The 21,034-nt window shown below is 52.9% G+C and overlaps 1 protein-coding gene across 4 annotated transcripts in view; it reads left to right on the forward strand.

Moving 5' to 3' along the window:
- BCL11B (BCL11 transcription factor B) overlaps nucleotides 1–19,571 on the forward strand; it is a 99,185-nt gene extending 79,614 nt beyond the window's left edge. For all 4 annotated transcript variants that reach the window (XM_081547216.1, XM_081547218.1, XM_081547217.1 and 1 more), the window contains one exon: nucleotides 15,310–19,571. In XM_081547216.1, the coding sequence (XP_081403342.1) occupies nucleotides 15,310–17,381 (2,072 nt within the window). In that variant the 3' untranslated portion in view covers nucleotides 17,382–19,571. The remainder of the gene's footprint in view (nucleotides 1–15,309) is intronic.
- Nucleotides 19,572–21,034: the final 1,463 nt, after the last annotated feature.

Here is a 21,034-nt window from a genome sequence, read left to right on the forward strand (position 1 = left end):
CTGCACGTTCAAGTTATTGAGCGGTTTTCCTAGAAAAAAAATTTTTGCTGACTGCGCTTACAAGGCAAATTTGCTAGAATTAGATATCTGATCACCTTATTGGTAAATGGACGTTTCTGAGGAATTTGCTAGTGTTTCTGGCGATACATGCTAGGACCATCTCAGTTACATTGCCTCTCCTTCTTTCCTCTGTCCCCACCCCCCTTCCTCTCTGCTCACCTCCCTGCTTCCCTGAGAGGCCGTCCCTCCTCCCTACCCCCCCATGCACGTGTCAGCAGTGGAACCTGGCCTGCTCGCAGGCTGGAGTCTCGTGTGGATACATCTGCTGTAACCGTCTCCAGGAATCCTGTGCTGTCCCTTTAAATGTTGACTCGTTCGCGGGGGCACCCAATACGGTCAGATGCCATGTGCTGGGTTTCCTTTCGCCCATCAGCAGCCCATCTTTGAGAGATCTCGTGTTGGGCCGGCAGCGGGTTTTGTGCTGGGCCTCTCTGCAGCGCTGTGTGGCCAAGTCTGCGTGTGACAGCGTGTGAGCGATTTCCTGGGTTCGGCCAAAGCCCAGGCTTCCGCCGGCTTCTCCCTGCCAGCTGGCCGCCCTGAGCCAGCCCTTGAGGTGCCGAGCCACTTGGAATCCACGGGGCTCCACCTCCCTGGGGCCCGGGCTCCTCCGCTTCAGACTGTCCGGTGCAAAGCCCGCAGGACCGTCCCAGGGGCCTCGTGCCTGCAGGTGCACGGGCAGTTTGGGCTGCAGCCCCTTCACCCCCCTCACCTACCTCATGCTCGCTCTCCCCACCTCCTTTGTCCCCAGACAGCCTCCACTCGCCCCTGCATACTTCCTCTCGCCCTTGCCACTGCCTCCCTCTGCCCTCATGGGGCCGGTGGGTGGTGGTGCTGTGCCAGCCACAGGGCAGGAGGCTCATCTTGCCGGCCTCCTTGCTAGATCCTTGGTTGGATTTAGCCACTGGGCCACCCAGCCTTGATGCTGGTGTTTGGAGAGTGGCCGAGGGGTGAGCCTGGTATAATTCTCTCCCCCACCCGAGTGTGTGTGTGTGTGTGTGTACACCTGCATTTTTGCATGAACCTGTGTGTAGCAGGTGTGGGGGTGCTGGCCTCTTTCCCCTCACCTGCCGAGGTGTCTGGCGCCTCTCCGAACCCTCTGACTTCCTGATCACGCTGGGCAGCTCTGCTGTGCGGAGGGCATCTGGAAACCCGGGCGCTGGGAGCTGCGCCTGGCGAGGATGACCATCTCCCCGCTGCCCGCGGGTTGGAGGGAGCTGGCACTGTGGCAGAGGCGAGGCGTCGCAGAAGTGCCGCAGGTTTTTCATATGGAAATGTGAAATAATGGGGTGATTAAATAGAGCTGTATATTAAAGTACATCTGACATTAGAATTACCATAATGTGCTGTAGCCTTAGGCTGAGTACTTTATTTGCCATCTGCGTCGGCCCAAAATCCCCCGGGGAAGCGCTAAAATATTCTGAATAAACTCAGCTCGAGTTCTTATTGAGAGTAAAATACCATTTGTGGCACGTCGTATTGATTCGTCTTAATTGTGGTGCAGAAAAGAACATTCACTCGCTGATGACTTTTGTGCTCGGTGACAAGCTGGCTGGAGTTCCTCTAACACTGCAGTTGGTTAACCTCGTTGGGGCCAGCCGGGCACCTCGGTTTCAGCCTGGATGCCAAGGTGCCACCCCGGAGGGCAGCACAGTTGGGGCTCCCTGCAGGGCCCCCTGCTTTCCTCCAGGGAGGGCACCGGCGAGCAGGCGCCCACGTGGGGGCGGAGACCCCCCTCCTCCTCCTGGCCTCGGCTCCCTGGCGACCCAGAGGCACTGACCCGCTGGGAAAGTTGATGCATCGGAAGTTGTCCTGCAGGGTCACGACTTCAGTCTCAGCTCTTGGTTGCAGGGACGTACTAGGCATACTTAAAACAGAACTAAAAAAAGAAACGAAAAAGAAAGGAATCTGCTCACCTAGGCAAAGCCAGGCTTGGTTGGTTACCGGTTAGTGGTGGTGAGATCTGTTAGCAGTCCCTACAGCTCTTTGGCCGGGTGGGCGTGGGGGAGGGGGGTGGGGGTGGAAGGGGCTGGGTTGGAAGTGCTCATGCATTAAATATAAATGAGTCGTTGGTTGGGAAAACACTTGGTGATCAGATAGCGCTGCCCCATTCATAAGGTCCAGTTTTTACCCTATAATTGCCCATCATTATACACAATTTAAATATTCAAACATTCTCCACAAACCTTGGGCTAGCATGTTTTTATTACAGATTCAGAACAAGGGAATAACCTTTAACTTCAGAGACAAATGAGGCAAATTTACAAGTGCGCGTCTGCTGTTTTCTTGTGTTTTATCAATCCCCGCGGACCCGAACACTTTTGCTGTAACGCCACTCAGAACAATATACATATATTACTGCTTGTTTGTGGTGTGTGGCTATGAGTCCCCTCTGCGTTAGCTAACCTATATAGCTCAGCGTCGAGGCTCTCCATAATGTCAATTATCTCCTCCGAGCTAAACGTACACTCCATTAAAACGAGATTTACTGCCCCTGTAATACTTCTTGGGGTGAAATGTGGAGATTTTTGTGGATTTAAGGAAATGGAGGATGGAGGCCTGCTGGATGAAGGAAGTTGTGAATTTCAGAGAAGGGAGACTTCCTGTGTCAGCCAGAACGTGTGCGTGAGATGTGCTTGGTGTGTGCATGCGTGTGTACATGTCATCATTCACACACACAAGCAGCTCACTGCATGATTGATTTTGCCTGTTAATTTCTTAATTCGCTCTGTATTTTTCCATTAAGTGATAAGGATGATCTGCTGTATGCTTCCTCTTCATGTTCTCTGCTAAATTCTTGTCCCTAGCATTCTAGAATCCTTTCAGAAAGCCTTATATTGGGGTGGGGGGAAGAATATATTCATCTGTCAGCTCACCAGCACCCACTGGGAAAGTGTAGGTTCTTTGCAGTGACGTCTACAGAAAGCAGATTTCAGGGGAGTCTGATGATGTGTTCGTCTGTCTCAGGGAAGACATGTTATGCCCAATGCCTTTGCATGCCTCATGCAACGTGGGGGGCAGGTACTGTATAAAGATGGTCTGGAGGAATGGGGCGCAGGTTTCTGAGAATGCCGTAAATGAGTTGCCACATATAAAATGACTCCGTGTCTCCTGCCTCTGGCTCTTCCATCTGACTAGCAAACACCATGGTTCTCACCCAGCCCCAAGATGTCCCCGCAGTTAGTGGTGTCGCTTTGTTTCGGGGCCGGCCGGCTGCTTCCTGAGCCTGAAAGGCACACCTGGTGTGACCACAGAATCGAGCAGTTGAAATTGAGACTGTTTGGGGGGAAATCTGGGGTGCATGGTTCTTGCAGCTGTGGTTGAGTTTTCATCCTTCCCTGTTTCCCTGAGAGTCTGGACTGCGCCATTCCTGAAGGTGGCTCACAGCCTCGGGTGCTCGGATAAGCGGCTGGCTGGAATAACAGAACTTATGCTGGGGAGGCTGATTTAGAAGCCTCCTCGCTTCCTAGGCTAGTGATCCTCATAGATGGGGTGTGAAGTTCTCTCTTTGTGTTTTCTACCCCCTCCCCCCAGTTTCGTGTCTTTGTGCCTTATGGTTTTATAGTTTGGGCAGGTCTGGTCTGAAACCAAACTCTCCCAGGGGTTCACCTCCATCTTTTCGTTGTCCTGAGATTTTGTTACACTGAACAGTTTGTGATTCTAGTAAGGCCTCTAGTGTGGGCTTGAAAATCTTCATTAAAAAAAAAAAAATCGAGTTTTCATTGTGATGGAATTCGTAGCCGTGGAGTTTGGTCTCTCTGCAGCTCAGTGTCTTTGCCTGTTTTCAGAGCCTCCGCAGACGGATCTCACGTCCGCTCTTCAGTTCCACATCCAGGTCCTCCCCTCCATGAATCCAGGGTCCCACCTCCATGACTTCGGGCCTGCAGTTTCCTCTGCAGGGCACACCCTTTCTTTCCTTTCTCTGTGGTGGGGACCCGTGTTTCCTTCTGAGCTCAGCCCCAGGGTCTCCTCTAGGGAGAAGTGTCCCCCCACCCCCCGCCCCTGTCTTCCCAGCCTGTCACTCTTTCCTCCTCTGGGTCCCGGCACATACTTTCTTAGTGACCTAGTGGTCTGAGCCTTACTGGATGCTTGTGGAGTCAGTAGCCTCTTGGTCTGGATGGCAGGCTCTGTGTGGGCATCCCTCTGCTCAGCATGGGCCTGGCACACAGCCCACACTGCCTGCCTATGTGAAGGAAAGAAAGGAGGAAGGAACAAAGGGATAGACGTGTTGAGGAGAGCCTCCTGGCTTTTGCTTCATCGGTATGGTTTCTGGGTAAAGATGGAGTGTGACCTTGGGTGTTGTCCTGAAGGGCTCCTGGCTTTTTAGGAGACTAAGAATACTGAAAGCTGGGCACCGTCTTCACACTGACCGTTTAGCCCTGGCTTTCGATGGCATGTGTGGGTGAGGGCGGACAGCCCTGTGCTGGAAACGCTGCAGGGCCAGCGGGGGATGCCTCGGATGAAGACGCCTGCAGGATTCTCCGCAGATCCTGGCCTTCCTCTTCGCCTCTCCCTTCCTGCTTCCCCTTGCCTCCTTCGGCAGCCGCCAGAGCTGCTTTCTATTCGGTTCACCTGAAGGTGCTCGTGCAGGGCCCCCCACCTTGGATTTGGGCAGGTGCCCCTTTCCCTCTGTCTGTCTGGAACTCACCTTCAGGTGCTGTTTCCTGCCTGCCTGCTTCCTGGATGCTCTGAGGTCACTCGGCAGGCCCTTGTGTGCCTCAGAATCCTTTGTGTCACAGCTTAGCCCACCCCTGCTCCCTGGTCCCCACCTGTGGTCTCCTGGGGCCGGGAGGCGTCATGGCTGATCCCTCCAAGTAGGTCCTGCTGTGGGTCCTAGCACCCAGCACCTGGCGATTGGATGGATGAGTGAATGAATGAATGAATGAATGAGAAAGGCCTGTTCCCTAGACCGTTTGGGACAAGATTAGATTTCCTTGAGTGTAGTAACTTCCCAAGATGCTGCTGTCACCCCGCTGGTGTTCTGTGCACCTGGGCCGTCTCGGGGGACGGTGGGGCCTCAGTGTGAGGCTGTGGTGGAGGCTGGAGGCCCAATCCCCCAGCCCGAGGTAATGCCGGGCACCTGAAGCGCAGATCTGACCTCTGCCACAGGACGCTCTCAGAGTGAGTGGACTGTGGTGGAGTGAGGTTTCTCACACGTTAGGCCCCTCTATTCTCAGCCAAGCTCCGCGTGGCATTTCCTGCACACAGCCTGCAGCTTGCGGCACCGGCCAGCTCGCTGGGGTGCACGGAAGCTGGTGGAATGGTTTGCTGTGGCGGGTTCAGGCCCCACCTCAAGGCCGGTTACGGCAGAGTCTGCAGGCCCAGCGGAGGGGCAGCCAGGTGTGTGTCGGATACAACCCAGGCCTGGGGCTCAGACCCAGCTGTGAATCTGCGCTCCGTGACCCAGCTGTCTGACCTGGGGCCCCTCACTTAACTGTGATGAGACCGAGTTTCTTTTTTATGTGGAACCTGGATTAGAACCCATTTTTCAGAGTCCCTGTGAGTGCCCTCCAGAGAGCACAAGGCCACCGCTGGCTGTGCAGGTTGTATGTGTGTCAAGCCCACCAAAGTCAAGGAAAGGTGATGACAGGCGGTGATGAACATCAAGTAGCAATCCCCCAAGGCTGTGGGGGCTTCCCAGGTGGCTCAGCGGTGAAGAATCTGCCTGCCAACATAGGAGATGCAGGAGACCCGGGTTTGATCCCTGGGTTGGGAAGATCACCTGGAGGAGGAAACGGCAACCCACTCCAGTATTCTTGCCTGGGAAGTCTTTATGGACAGAGGAGCCTGGCAGGCTACAGTCTGTAGGGTCGCAAAGAGTCGGACACGACTGAGCAGCTAAACCTGCAAGGCTGTGGGGATACAGAGGGGCTGTGCTGGGGCTGGGTCTCAGAAGATGCTTGCAGGGTGAGAAGGAAAGGCAGGTATTCCAGGCGGTAGGAATGGCAGGTACACAGAGCTGTGAGACACACGGGCAAAGCAAGGACCAGGAGGGTTGGGGGGCCCGGGCACTGGTGGGCAGTGGGTCCAGCCGGATGCTGAAGGCTGAGTGCCTGGCGCTTCCTCTGGGCAGCAGGACCATCAAGCTGTGATTCAGGAGGTTCACTGGGTCCGCCTGCCCACTCTGCTGGGGCGGCTCAGAGGTGGATGGGGGTGGTGGAAGAGTGTCTAGATTCTTTGGAGTCACCTGGATCCCAGCGTGCTCCAGTGGGTGGAACACAGCCAGCAGGGAGGTGTGGGCGTGCTGGGTGGGGCCCTGCCTGGCGAGCCGGGGAAGTGGGGTGTTGTTGAACGCTGAGCTGAGCCCTGCTCCCCAGGCGGCCTCGCCCGGAGGGCAGGTTCACCCAGACCCAGGCAGACGCCCTTGTCCTATCTGTGATGACTCCAGGGACGCCGACTGCAGGGGAGCAAGCAGACAGAACCCAGCTAACACAGGCACGCGTGACTCTGAAGCACGTGTGCGTTCGTCACCCTGTGGGCGGCCAGAGTCCTGGCAGTGGACAGGGTCAGCTCGGTCCTCAGGGAGCCTGGACTCCAGTTCTGATGATGAATTTTAAATAAATAACCCAGGGCCAGTCGGGTGGCCTCGTACAGCTTGCTTGCGCTCTCTGAGCTGCCTCTATCGCTCCTGTAAATGGTCACAGGCATAGAGTTAGCAGGCTGCATGGAGTGATGCAGGTTCTAAGCTCCCAAGTCAGCCAAACCCTCGCGTGCTTCTTTCTCCCAGCACCTTAAACTTGACCCTAACAGCACATGTATTTTTCATGAAACAATCGAGAGGGTTACCAGGTGCTCTCATCTCCCCCTGGGATTCGAGAGCTGCGTCCCTGGAGACCAGCAGGATACCTGGTGGATCAGGGGTGGCCAGCTCCTGCTTGTTCAGTGAATGAATGAAAGGCAAGTGTGGGACACACCCTGCTACCTGTCCATTCAGCCCTGTCTATCTGGTTCCCCACTTACTGGGCTTGTGTGAGCTGAGGTCCAGGGACGGCAGTCGCAGCGGTCCGAAGCTCTGGGTTCAAGAGGATTCCGAGGCCGGCAGGGCAAGCGCGGGGGTGGACTGGTTGATGTCGGCCACTGGTGCTGGCGGAGGGGCCTTGGCTGTGTTAGACTGAGGCTGGCTCTGCACCTTCAGCACCAGGGAGACCACTTAGTAGCAATCGTGTCTTCCAGGTGGTGCTAGTGGTAAAGAACCCGCCTGCCAATGCAGGAGAGGCAGGAGACTCAGGTTCCCACCCTGGGTCGGGAAGATCCCCCTGGAGAAGGGCATGGCAGCCCACTCCAGTATTCTTGCCTGGAGAATCCCATGGACAGAGGAGCCTGGTGGGCTACTGTCCGTGGGGTCACCAAGAGTCAGACACGACTGGGCGACTTGGCACACACACAGTAGTAGTGCTACTGCCGTCACCACCACTGGCACCAGTGCCCAACAGAGCACACCCACTACTTTTCCATGAGATAGTCGGCAGGATTTCACTGAGTTGTTGCAGTTCTAGCCAAGAACAACACGTCCCCACATTTCCTAGCATGTGGCTGGGAGGAAAGGTAAGAGATCCCAAGGCGCACACAACTGCCCTGTCTCCTGCCCCGGGTCCCTTGACTTGGGAGGGGCCTAGGTCTGCACCCTTTCCTCTTTTGACCAGGCTTTTATCTAGACCACAGCTGGCTGTGTGGCTCTGAGCTGATCCCCTTCTCTCTTCCAGTCCTCAGTTTTCTCATCTGTGAAATGGTGCTAATGACAGTCCTTGACCTTGGGGGTTGTTGTGAGGACAGTTCGCCTTAGTTGCAGGTGGCTCATGGAAGGGTTTAATGACAGTTGATTGTTACCGCTGTCGTTATTCCCCCCAGCTCCACCACCTCTCTTGGAGAGGCTGAGGTTTGTTTGGTAGTGTGTATTGGAAATACTGATGCTGAAGCTGCAGCTCCAGTACTTTGGCCACCTGCTGCTAAAAACTGACTCATTGGAAAAGACCATGATGCCGGGAAAGATTGAGGGTAGGAGGAGAAGGGGATGACAGAGGATGAGATGGTTGGATGGCATCACCGGCTTGATGGACATGAGTTTGAGCAAGCTCCGGGAGTTGGTGATGGACAGGGAGGCCTGGCGTGTTGCAGTCCATGGGGTCACAAAGAGTCAGACACAACTGAGCAACTGAAACGAACTGTTTCAGAACAAGCAGGGGTGCTTGTAGATTTCATAGATGACTGCTCAGAAATGATATGAACATGAAACTTACAAAGATTCCCCCCTACCCAACGAAACCAATTGATGTTTTCTTTCTGGGATCATGAAAGGGGAGACACTCTTTAATAAGGGGTCTACATATCTAGAGATAATATCCTTAGTTGCTTCAGTTGTGTCTGACTCTTTGCAACCCCATGGACTGTAGCCCACCAGGCTCCTCTGTCCATGAGATTCTCCAGGCAAGAATACTAGAGTGGGTTGCCATGCCCTCCTCCAGGGGATCTGATAATAGTGATAAAAATTATTATCATTTTGGGACTGAAGAGATGGCACTGTTAGCAGGCATAGATTTTGTTGGAGGACCAGGTGGTTGGCCAGCGAATCCAGCCCTCTCTTTGGGCACTGGGCATCCTAAAATCCAGAGAGGGAAAGCGGTGGGGCCGGGGGGACGGGGGGGGATGGCTGGATCCAGCAGCCTGCCCTTCGTTCTGACTGCCTAGCACCTCATCACCCCTCCTCCAGGTCCTGAGTGGCCTGTTGTCCCTGGGACTTACCTGCTCTTGTGAAACATCTCCACTCCCGGGACAAGCCTGTGGTGGACCTGACTGGGTTCCATCAAAGGGTAATCGATGTCCTTCACTGGGAGGACACACATGGTGTGGCAGGAGGACCTTTTCATTGTGAAACAGGCCCTGACAAGTGTGCAGAGAACAGTCCATCTCTCAGGTGGTGCTAGGGGGCAGCTGGGATGGAGCCGGGGATGGGGAAGCCTAAGCAGGGACGTAGCCCTCCCCTTGCTCTTGGGGCGGTGGGGGGGCTCTTGCTTCTCTCAGTTGCAGCATCCTCGTGTGCCGGCAGGGATGTGGACCTGGCCTGGCCCCCCTCAGAGGTCATGTGTGAGTGACGATAAAACGCGCTGATGGCTGTGAAGATGCCAAACCAACTGTCAAGTGCTTTGCAAGCCACAGAGGGACACGTGAAGCTGAGACTCCGTTTGTTCTTCAGCATCCAGGTGTCAGGATGCTTACTTTTGCCTCCACCTTTGGGTGGAGGAAGGCTCTGGCTGGCGATCACTGCAGGCCCTGCTTGAGCTGGGCGGTGGTGTCCGCTTGTGGCTCTGGAGCAACCCTGAACCACTAAATCCCCTGCAGGCAGAAATACCCTTCTATTTGGTATCACTCGGCCTTAGGAGAGCCCTTTTAAACTATTGCTCTCAATTATGGCCTTTTTATTGAATAATAACTCAATTAAAGGTGTGCTTTTTATTGAACATCCCTGATACTTTTATTGGTATTATTAGAGTAACCAGCATAATAGGGAGGAACAATTATTTCAGTGCTCATTAACACACACACACACACACACACACACACACACACACACACACACACACACACACACACACACACACACACACACACACACACACACACACACACACACACACACACACACACACACACACACACACACACACACACACACACACCCTGCTAGCAGAGGGAGAGCAGCATTTCATTGCAGGAGCCCAGTTGTGTGTTGGTTCCCAAGAGTCACAATAAAAAATGATGTTTCCTCAACGTTTGCAAGTTTCTATTTCCCTGGAACCTCTAATGCATTAGGCCGGCTGCATTAAAATTCCTCCAGGGTTTTATTACAGCTGGAGTTACACAGAAGGGCACCCCCTGAAACATCCACTGCCAGGTACAAGATGGATAATATAAAGCACACAAAGCATACAAAGCCCAACCATAATACATGCATGTGTGGGGATGTGTGGATTTTATAGGGATCGCATGGGATCTCATTTGCTCCCCCAGCCCTTTTCGGAAGCTGGCATGTTATTCCCATTCTACTGATGAGGAAATGAAGCTCAGAGAGGTAAAGTGACTTGGTTGATGTTGTTGTTGTTTAATTGCTAAGTATGTCTGACTCTTTTTTTGCGACCCCATGGACGAAGGAAATGGCAACCCACTCCAGTCCTCTTGCCTGGAAAATTCCATGGATGGAGGAGCCTGGTAGGCTGCAGTCCATGGGGTCAAAAAGAATTGGACACGACTGAGCGACTTCACTTTCTTTCTCTCTATAGTTCCTTTTGGAGAAGGAAATGGCAACCCACTCCAGTGTTCTTGCCTGGAGAATTGCATGGATGGGGGTTCTGGTGGGCTACAGTCTACTGGGTTGCAAAGAGTCGGACACGACTAAGCAATTAACACACACACACGCATAGCCCACCAGGCTCCTCTGTCCATGGGATTTCCCAGGCAAGAATACTGGCGTGGGTTGCCATTTCCTTCTCCTGACCCAGGGATTGAACCCCTGTCTCCTGCACTGTAGGCAGATTCTTTACCACTGAGCCACCTGGGAAGCCCCTTGATTGACATCTTCCTGCAGGGAATGGTAATGTATGGACTCATGCCCCTGTTCAGGGTTCTTGTAACAGTGATCTCAGGGAGGGTTTTGAATCAGAGAAAAACACAAGGGCCTCTCTTGAGAGCCAGCGCAGCAAAGAAGATCCGGTGTGGGTTTCTGCCAACGGATACCAAAAACGTCTGAGGAAGGAAAAGGGGAGGAAGCAAACAAGGAAACACACTGGCCTTGGGTTCTGAGTTGCCAAACCCGATGTAGTGATCCCAATGCAGCTGACACTTCTACGTCTGTAGGCCAGGCTTGACGTTGCTGGGTAAGTTGCTTCAGGGCTTCCCTGGTGGCTCAGATGGTGAAGAATCTGCCTGCAGTGCTGGAGATGTGGGTTCGATCCGTGGGTCGGAAGGATCCCCTGGAGAAGGGAATGGCAATCCACTCCAGTATTCTTGCCTGGAGCATTCAATGGACAGAGGAGCCTCGTGGGCTACACCCCATGGGGTCGCAAAGATTCCTACACAACTGAGCAACTAACACTTTTCAACTTCCAAGTCGCTTCAAAATAATCTAGGCGTTGACCTCTCAGTTGGAAGCCCGGTGGCAGCCATGGTGGCAGCGTGTTGGGGCGCGGCCCCTGACTGGGCCATTGGCAAAGCTGGCACCAGCTAGAGCTTCCAGCTCACCTCTGGGCAGGTGGCCCTGAGCTCCAGGAGCAGGGACAGCCCCGAGTCTGAAGCAGCCCTCTCACCAAGGGACTTCCGCCACATTTAAAAATGAGGTGTCCATGACTGTGTGCTGCCTTTTAAAATATTTAGTGAGTTTTTGAATAGAAGAATGTTCTGAGTGGCTCTTCAAAGCCTTTCTGACATTGTTCAGTTTTCACAAGTGAGCGGTCCCAGTGCTCAAGGCTACTTCTAGGCAAGAGATAACCATGAAGTGGAAGTATGGAAATGAACATTTTATTTAAAAAAGAAAGTTACGGGGGAGAGTGGAAAGAGCATTGTCTAGGAAGGAGGGCCTTTGAGGACTGGGAGACTTAAAAACACTGGAAGCTGTCAGATCCTGGGATAGGCCGTCCCCTGCTGTGAATCTTGCCCGTGGCGTGGAGGGAAGTGAGGGGACCAGATTATTCAAAGGCAAGGAAAAGAGCTTACCCTGGCATGACCAGGGACCCTGGAGTCCGATTTGGTGGGTGCACAGAGCTCTTTCCCACCTGATGGTGAATTCTGAACAGGTTAACTCCCTCCTCCGGCTTCCCTGGTGGCTCAGTGGTAAAGAATCCACCTGCCAATGCAGGAGACACAAGTTTGATCCCTGGGTTGGAAAGAAGTCCCTGGAGGAGGAAATAGCTACCCTCTCCAGTATTCTTGCCTGGGAAATCTCATGGGCAGAGGAGCCTGGCTGGCTACAGTCCATGGGGTCGCGAAAGAGTTGGACAGGACTGAAGGATGAAACTACAGCAAACAAAACTTCCTCCTTAGACTTTTCTAAGTTAGAGTCTTAGAAATGTCTCTCACTCTTTTTGTCTTTTAAAAAAAAAAACAAGAAATGGAAACCTCTGAGTCCTTTAGAACATGCAGCTACATGCTTCTCAGCAGCTGCTGTTTGAGTTTAAAAAAATATATTTTAATCGGCCATTTCATTCCTGGCCTGCCTGAGAATTTTGCACTGTCTTCTGATACCCACATTCCTCAGGGGCAATAGAACTTTCTAGAAAGTGTGTGGCCATCAGAACAAGAAACAGGAAGCGCTCCGGAGAGACCCAAGGAAATGAAGATGATGAAAAAAGAGATTAGGGGAAGGGAGGTGGCCCAACTTCAAAACAGAAGGCACCAGAGCCGCTGTGTGTGTGGAACTCGGTTACTGAGAGTGGCTGGAGCCCAGGTGGAGTCCAGAGTGATCTTTTTTTTTAATTTTATTTTTATTGAATTACAGTTGAAACCAACGCATTTTTAAAATTGTTTATTGGCCGTGCTGGGTCTTTGTTGCTTTGTCTTTTTCTAGTTGCAGTGCTCCGACTCCTCATTGTGGCGGCTTCTCTTTTGCAGAGCACGGCTCTAAGGGCACGTGGGCTCGGTAGGTAGCTGTGGTTCCTGAGCTCCAGAGCACAGGCTCAGTAGTTGAGGTGCACGGGCTGAGTTGCTCTGCAGCACGTGGGCTCTTCCCGGATCAGGGATCGAACCCACGTCTCCTGCACTGGCAGGCGGCTTCATTACCACCCAGCCACCAGGGAACTCCGGTGCTCCTTAATCGGGAGATCTATGGCCTTGTGGGACGTGGCACTTCATTTGTGTTACTAGCTCCTGGTGTCAGAGAGGGATGTTTTCTTTATCTTCTTATTTATTACTTATTTATTCTGCCTTGTTCCAGAAAAGGATTTGAAGAGGACTAAACACTATGGCATCTGGCCAGCTCTCCCACGAGACTGAGGTGAACCGTTCTGTCGTTCCCCACATATATCACCTCATAAGCCAGGACAGGAGACGGCTGTGCTTCTCTGGGCTGTAGCATCGTCCTGTGCCAGTAGGGACGTGGTCCTGGCCTGGCCTCCCCCAGCGTTCATGCAACGATGAAATGCACCAAAAAAGAATCGGCCTTTTGTTGTGATAGCAGGGAGGCACGCGAGAAGGGAAGGCTGAGGTGTCGGTGTGGCCTTACTGCTCCCAAAGCGAGGAACACGGCTGCCCAGGGCCTTGGGAAGGCCTCCCTGCCCGTTTCTGGGGGGAAGATTCTCCTGAGGGGCTCTGGCACGGGGAACTGAATTAGCACAGTCATGCTGGGAGAAGGAAGTTGCCCAGACACCCCAGAGAAAGAAAATGGCCTCAGAAGCTCTCCTGGAGCTGGGTTTAAAAATTAGGGGAAGCTGAGCTTTGGAATCCTTTTTCCCTTTCTGTCCATTCCCCCGTCACCCACCCACTGGTCTCCTCACTACCAAACATGGAGACACATGTCCTATTGGACACGAGCGTGCTGTGATGACCGTGGACCACCAGGCTTGGAAGGCATGTCTTGGTTCCCAGCGGTGGGTGATCTGGCCCAGTTGGTTCTGCGCTGGGGAGAATCTCCACGCTGACCCCGGACTCTTGGATGACCCCTACACACTACATGGCTCAGGGGGGTCCAGGCCCCTTTGAAGCCATCAAGTCTAACCCATAAGGAACTTGGGGCATTTGTTCTCAGAGTCCACACAGTTTTTACTGCTAAGGGTGAAGCCCCCAAGAAACGTACTTCTCGGGTGGGAATCAGAGAAAGAAAAACTCTATCTCTGCATGGGATTTCAGAAGTCCTTCCTCTTTCAAGGAGGGGCTGTACTCCCCCTCCCCTTCCTGATCCTGGGTTTGGAAACTAACAGGCACCTTTGGCTCCACTGGAGAGTTTGCAGCTTCTGTACTTTATCAGTGTTAAAATCTTCCAGGTACAAGGAAGTCTGAAAAAACAAAAAGGGTTTTTTTTTTAAGACCTCAGCTGTGATGTCATGTTCCCTTTTCCTTCCCCGGCCAGTGAGCGAGTCTGATGGGAGGGTAGGGCCTGCCCACACCTGTCCCATTTCACATGGAGTGTTAGGAGAGCTTCAGGCTGGAGAAGCAGCCAGTTTCACCCGCAGGTTGAGGACGTCGGCCACGAAATAGCTGCTGGTTGGAAGGTCCAGGCTCCCATTTTGTGACTGCCCCCAATGACGGACAAAGAGAGGGACGTTTTGGCTCCCTGCCACCAGCGTCCACTAACACTGGCTCCCAATGCCAGAGCCAGTTTGTAACAAACTCACACTTGCTACTGTTCATCCTGATCACCCTGTCAGAGGTGACCCTCTTTCATTCAGCCTTCTGGCAAGGGATGTATACCTCATGTATGTCAGTGCCCTGCCCTGAGGGGTCTCAAGGCCAGATTCCACACTGTGGTTAGGGGGGTATGTGTGTACATGATGAGGCTGTGAGGGCAGTGATGGGGGGCTGGGGTGGGCAGCTGCCTGCCCTAGTGATGTTCTTATGATGCTGAAGTCCTGTTCCTACGCACATCCCTGTTTAACTTGGACGGTGCTTTCTGCACAGACACTGGTGTATGAAACCCTATGATTTCCTGTAGTTCAACTTCCAAATGACGCAGAGGTTATCAGCCAGTTCTCTTAAAATGTTTGCGAGGTGATTCAGTTTGATTTGTGTTTCTTAGAACTTCCTTGGATCGCAGATTGCCTAGTCATGACTGGGTGGGGAGAGGGGGAGTTGTTTTGTCCCCCAGGGAGGTTTGGCAATGCCTGGAGAGATTTTTGATCCTCATGACTGGGAGGGGAGGGAGTGAGACTGGCTTCCAGTGGGTATACCTCCAGACATTCTACAAGGCACAGGACAGTACCCCCCCCACTCCCCACCCCACCCCCAAAAGATTATCAGGGGCTACATGATGGCTGAACTTTGCCCCGCTATCTTTTAGGCAGCCCAGCCTTTGTATACTTCCCATTGTTGGAATCAGGCATTCTCACAAATAACATCTCCTTTGGCTTCTGAGATGATGGGTTTAAAGACACCATGTTAATAAGGGCACAGAGCGAGGTCTACCAATTGGAGTAACTTGCTAAGGCCGCCACACGTGAGGCTTCTCTAGCCTGTCTGCCAGGGGGTCGCTGGCCTAGGCCTGCTCGGCGGCGCGCGCACCCCTGGCCCCATCTCACGTCTCTCTTGCCTCTTTCTGTCCGTGTGTCTCCCCAGGTAAAGATGAGCCTTCCAGCTACATTTGCACAACATGCAAGCAGCCCTTCAACAGCGCGTGGTTCCTGCTGCAGCACGCGCAGAACACGCACGGCTTCCGCATCTACCTGGAGCCCGGGCCGGCCAGCAGCTCGCTCACGCCGCGGCTCACCATCCCGCCGCCGCTGGGGCCCGAGGCCGTGGCCCAGTCCCCGCTCATGAATTTCCTGGGTGACAGCAACCCCTTCAACCTGCTGCGCATGACGGGCCCCATCCTGCGGGACCACCCGGGCTTCGGCGAGGGCCGCCTGCCCGGCACGCCGCCGCTCTTCAGCCCGCCGCCGCGCCACCACCTGGACCCGCACCGCCTCAGCGCCGAGGAGATGGGGCTCGTCGCCCAGCACCCCAGTGCCTTCGACCGAGTCATGCGCCTGAACCCCATGGCCATCGACTCGCCCGCCATGGACTTCTCGCGGCGGCTCCGCGAGCTGGCGGGCAACAGCTCCACGCCGCCGCCCGTGTCCCCGGGCCGCGGCAACCCTATGCACCGGCTCCTGAACCCCTTCCAGCCCAGCCCCAAGTCCCCGTTCCTGAGCACGCCGCCGCTGCCGCCCATGCCCCCCGGCGGCACGCCGCCGCCGCAGCCGCCGGCCAAGAGCAAGTCGTGCGAGTTCTGCGGCAAGACCTTCAAGTTCCAGAGCAATCTCATCGTGCACCGGCGCAGCCACACGGGCGAGAAGCCCTACAAGTGCCAGCTGTGCGACCACGCGTGCTCGCAGGCGAGCAAGCTCAAGCGCCACATGAAGACGCATATGCACAAGGCCGGCTCGCTGGCCGGCCGCTCCGACGACGGGCTCTCGGCCGCCAGCTCCCCGGAGCCCGGCACCAGCGAGCTGACCGGCGAGGGCCTCAAGGCGGCCGACGGCGACTTCCGCCACCACGAGAGCGACCCGTCGCTGGGCCACGAGCCCGAGGAGGAGGACGAAGAGGAGGAGGAGGAGGAGGAGGAGCTGCTGCTGGAGAACGAGAGCCGGCCCGAGTCGAGCTTCAGCATGGACTCGGAGCTGAGCCGCAACCGGGAGAACGGCGGCGGCGGTGGTGGCGGCGGGGTGGCCGGCGTTCCGGGCGCGGGCGGCAGCGCCGCGGCCAAGGCGCTGGCCGACGAGAAGGCGCTGGTGCTGGGCAAGGTCATGGAGAACGTGGGCCTGGGCGCGCTGCCACCCTACGGCGACCTGCTGGCCGACAAGCAGAAGCGCGGCGCCTTCCTGAAGCGCGCGGCCGGCGGCGGCGGGGGCGGCGGGGACCCGGGCGACGACGACGACGCCGGGGGCTGCGGCGACGCGGGCCCCGGGGGTGCGGTCAACGGGCGCGGTGGCGGCTTCGCGCCGGGCACCGAGCCCTTCCCCGGCCTTTTCCCGCGCAAGCCGGCGCCGCTGCCCAGCCCCGGCCTCAACAGCGCGGCCAAGCGCATCAAGGTGGAGAAGGACCTGGAGCTGCCGCCCGCCGCGCTCATCCCGTCCGAGAACGTGTACTCGCAGTGGCTGGTGGGCTACGCGGCGTCGCGGCACTTCATGAAGGACCCCTTCCTGGGCTTCACGGACGCGCGCCAGTCGCCCTTTGCCACGTCGTCCGAGCACTCTTCCGAGAACGGCAGCCTGCGCTTCTCCACGCCGCCCGGGGACCTGCTGGACGGCGGGCTGTCGGGCCGCAGCGGCACGGCCAGCGGGGGTAGCACGCCGCACCTGGGCGGCCCGGGCCCCGGGCGGCCGAGCTCCAAGGAGGGCCGGCGCAGCGACACGTGCGAGTACTGCGGCAAGGTGTTCAAGAACTGCAGCAACCTGACGGTGCACCGACGGAGCCACACCGGCGAGCGGCCTTACAAGTGCGAGCTGTGCAACTACGCGTGTGCGCAGAGCAGCAAGCTCACGCGCCACATGAAGACGCACGGGCAGATCGGCAAGGAGGTGTACCGCTGCGACATCTGCCAAATGCCCTTCAGCGTCTATAGCACCCTGGAGAAACACATGAAAAAGTGGCACGGCGAGCACTTGCTGACTAACGACGTCAAAATTGAGCAGGCGGAGAGGAGCTAAGCGCGTGTGCGCGTGTGTGCGCGCGCGGGGGCCCGGGCCCCACCCCGCGCACCTGTACAGTCGCCCCGTCGCCAAGCGAGAGAATGCTGACCTGACACTTGCCTCCGCGTCACCGCCGCTCGGCGTCCCCCGCGGGTCCCCGGGGCCCAGGGGAGGCGGCCCTCCAACCTAACCTGTGTCTGCGAAGTCCTATGGAAACCCGAGGGTTGATTAAGGCAGTAAAAACAAACAAAAAAAATTGTGGAGCCTTTTAACTGTGCAATAATTTCTGTATTTATTGGGTTTTGTAATTTTTTTTGGCATGTGCAGGTACTTTTTATTGTTATTCTTTCTGTTGAAATTCCTTTAAGAGATTTTGTTGGGTATCCATCCCTTCTTTAGTTGGTTTTTTTTTTTTTTTCTTTAACCCAGTAGTAGCCTGAGCGATGACTCCTGAGCTCTGTAGAGGGGAAGCTATCTTTTAAATTATAATTTGGGGCGGGGGGGAGGGCGCTGCTTTTTTTGAAATCTAAGCTAAGCATGTGTAATTTCTTGTGAAGAAGCCAACACTTAAATGACTTTTAAAGTTGTTTACTTCTTTATTCCTTCTTTTTTTTTTTTTGTCCTGAAATAAAAAGTGGCATGCGTTTTGGGAGGGGGGGAGGGGGGTGGATGTACAGCGGATAACAATCTTTAAAGTTGTAGCACTTTGTTTCAGAATTGGAATGGAGATGTAGCACTGATGATGTCCTGAGTAAGGGAGGCCTTTTCTGTGTTGACTTCAGCCTTGCCATACATAAGGAAACCTTTGAATGGTGGGCTCTCCCTCCCCACCCCCCGCCCCCAAATACTCAGCACTGCCAGAGAAACAGGAGTTTTTGAGGACTTTGCCCCAGGAAATGGCCCAAGAGCATTCTAAAATTGTGCATTCCCAGCAGATCCCACCCGTTTCTTGGAATGTCGGTGTGCCCTGAAATGCCATCTCGGCTATTTGCCATAGATTAGATTAAATAAAATAGGCTGAGGGTACTTTGCAGGGTAGATAGATGATGGTGGCCTGCAATAACACAGAAAGGAAAGAAACCAGCTGTGTTCTTTCAGGCTTCTGGCTTGACAGTTTCTCTCTCTCTATCACCCTCACCACAGAAATCCTAAGTCATATGTTGCTACCAGTGACAACAGACCGTTTCTCGAGCAGACAAGTGTCCTGATGGTGACTTGAGGGAAGTTAGTATTCTCTCATGCAATGCACACTGATGACATTATATGGATGGGATGGGGGGAATCTTGCCAATTTCAGTTCCCTTTCACAGCCAATCGGGAAGAGTCCATCTGAAGAGTTCCAGCGCTACTTCCCAGTTTTTTTTTTTTTTTCTATCCCATTAGGTTGGAAGGTACTAAACATTGGACTGTTCAGATTAGACATTTGAATTCTGTTGACCCGCACTTTAAAGCTTTTGTTTGCATTTAAATTAAATGGCTTCTCAACAAGAAATTGCCGCATCTTCTTCTTTTTGGCCCAGAGGTGGGTTAAACTGTAAGGGATGGCTGAGATTGAGTGTCAGTATTGCTAAGCGTGGCATTCACAGTACTGGCACTATAAAGAACAAAATAAAATAATAATTTATTGGACAGTGTTTCTACTGCCATTCAATTTGATGTGAGTGCCTTGAAAACTGATCTTCCTATTTGAGTCTCTTGAGACAAATGCAAAACTTTTTTTTTCTTTTGCAATGAAAAGACTTTTTAAAAAAAAGTAAAACGAGAAAAGTACATTTCTTTAGAAACAAAGCCACATTTACTTTAAATAAATTTTCAAAAATCCTGGTTGAAGACGTGAAAATGCCATAAGACCCAATCAAATGAAGAAATAAACCCAGCACAACCCTGGATATCCATTAGCTGAATTAACCTCAGCCCCTTTTGCCTGTGGGACAACGCTGCTTAGATGTGGAGTGGAGGTGACTTCCTGCTGAATTAAAACTCAAGTGACACAAGGTACAAGTTGATATCGTTGAATGAAAAAACAAACAATTCAGGAACAACGGCTAATTTTTTTCTAAAGTTAAATTTAGTGCACTCTGTCTTAAAAATACGTTTACAGTATTGGATACATACAAGGGTAAAAAAAACAATTGTGTGTATGTGTGTTGGAGCGATCGTTTTTTTCAAAGTTTGCTTAATAGGTTATTAAAAAAAAATGCCACAGTGGCTGCGTGTATATTGTTTTCTTTTGGTGACGGGGTTTTAGTATATATTATATATATGAAAATTTCTTGATTACTGTAAAAGTGGACCAGTATTTGTAATAATCGAGAATGCCTGGGCATTTGACAAAACAAGAAAAAAAAAAAACCCTTTTCTTTTCCTTGAAAATGTTGCAGTAAAATTTAAATGGTGGGTCTATAATAATTTGTTCTTGTCACAGTAACTGTAAAGTCGGAGTTTTAGTAAATTTTTTTCTGCCTTGGGTGTTGAATTTTTATTTCAAAAAAATGTATAGAAACTTGTATTTGGGGATTAAAAGGGGATTGCTACACCATGTAGAAAAAGTATGTAGAAAAAAAGTGCTTAATATTGTTATTGCTTTGCAGAAAAAAACCCCCCACACTTCTGATCTGTGCTTAATTCTCTCCTCCCACCTCCCTCTGGAATGGATATATTGGTTGGTTCATATGATGTAGGCACTTGCTGTATTTTTACTGGAGCTTGTAATTTTTTAACTGTAAGCTTGTCCTTTTAAAGGGATTTAATGTACCTTTTTGTTAGTGAATTTGGAAATAAAAAGAAAAAAAAAACAAAAACAAGCAGGCTGCCATAATATATTTTTTTAATTTGGCAGGATAAAATATTGCAAAAAAAAAAAATTTGTATGTTAAGTCCTATTGTACAGGAGGAAAAAAAAAAGGGTTGTTTGACAACCTTCGAGGAAAATAAACAAAAGGAAGTAGCTCAATGCTTTGGTTCACAAATCAGTTTAGTTGTATATATTTTTGTCAGAATTGGCCTCTACCAAGGACTGTTTGAAATGGGGCTTCAGTCTGAATGCCCTGAACCTTGCATCAAGGCTCCCTGGTGTGGCCACAGCAGACCGGATGGGAAATTCTTTATTCGCGTTGAGTGGAGAAATCAGTTTTTTTGTCGGATGTCGGTGCCATTTCACAGAGCCCTCCCCCCTCTACGAGGCATCCGTAAAGATGTCAGACGCGGGGGAGAGAGCGCACGCCTTGGCTCCACCACCAGCACCACCTCTCCCGCCCTTCAGAGCAGAAAGAAATGCAAACCGAGCTTTCTCTAGTCTTTGAGAGAACGTAAACAAGCAAGCAACACAAATCAACAACATGTAATAAAGGGAGCTGGCGTATCGGCCAGGCGCAGGTGACGTGGTCTGCGGCTGGGACCAGCGCAAATTGAATTTCAGGAAGGAGTCCCCATCACAACCAGGACCTTTTATTCCGTGGAGAGTGGTGGCCTGCTGTCTTTCTTACCTGCTCCGCTGCTTTCTCTGCGGAACCTACATTCCATCAGTTTCCAAATGCCTGGGGCCTGGGACGAATTCGGTGCCTTTCCATAGTTCTTTCTCTTTCCGTCCCCTGTGTTTCCTCTCCATCTTCCCACCTCTGTCAGTCCTTGATGTGTTCATTTTTGTTTCATTTATTTCTCCCTCTCTGTCC

Source organism: Giraffa tippelskirchi, chromosome 12 (assembly GCF_054371585.1).
Source record: "Giraffa tippelskirchi isolate mGirTip1 chromosome 12, T2T-mGirTip1v1.2.pri, whole genome shotgun sequence".
NCBI lineage: Eukaryota > Metazoa > Chordata > Mammalia > Artiodactyla > Giraffidae > Giraffa > Giraffa tippelskirchi.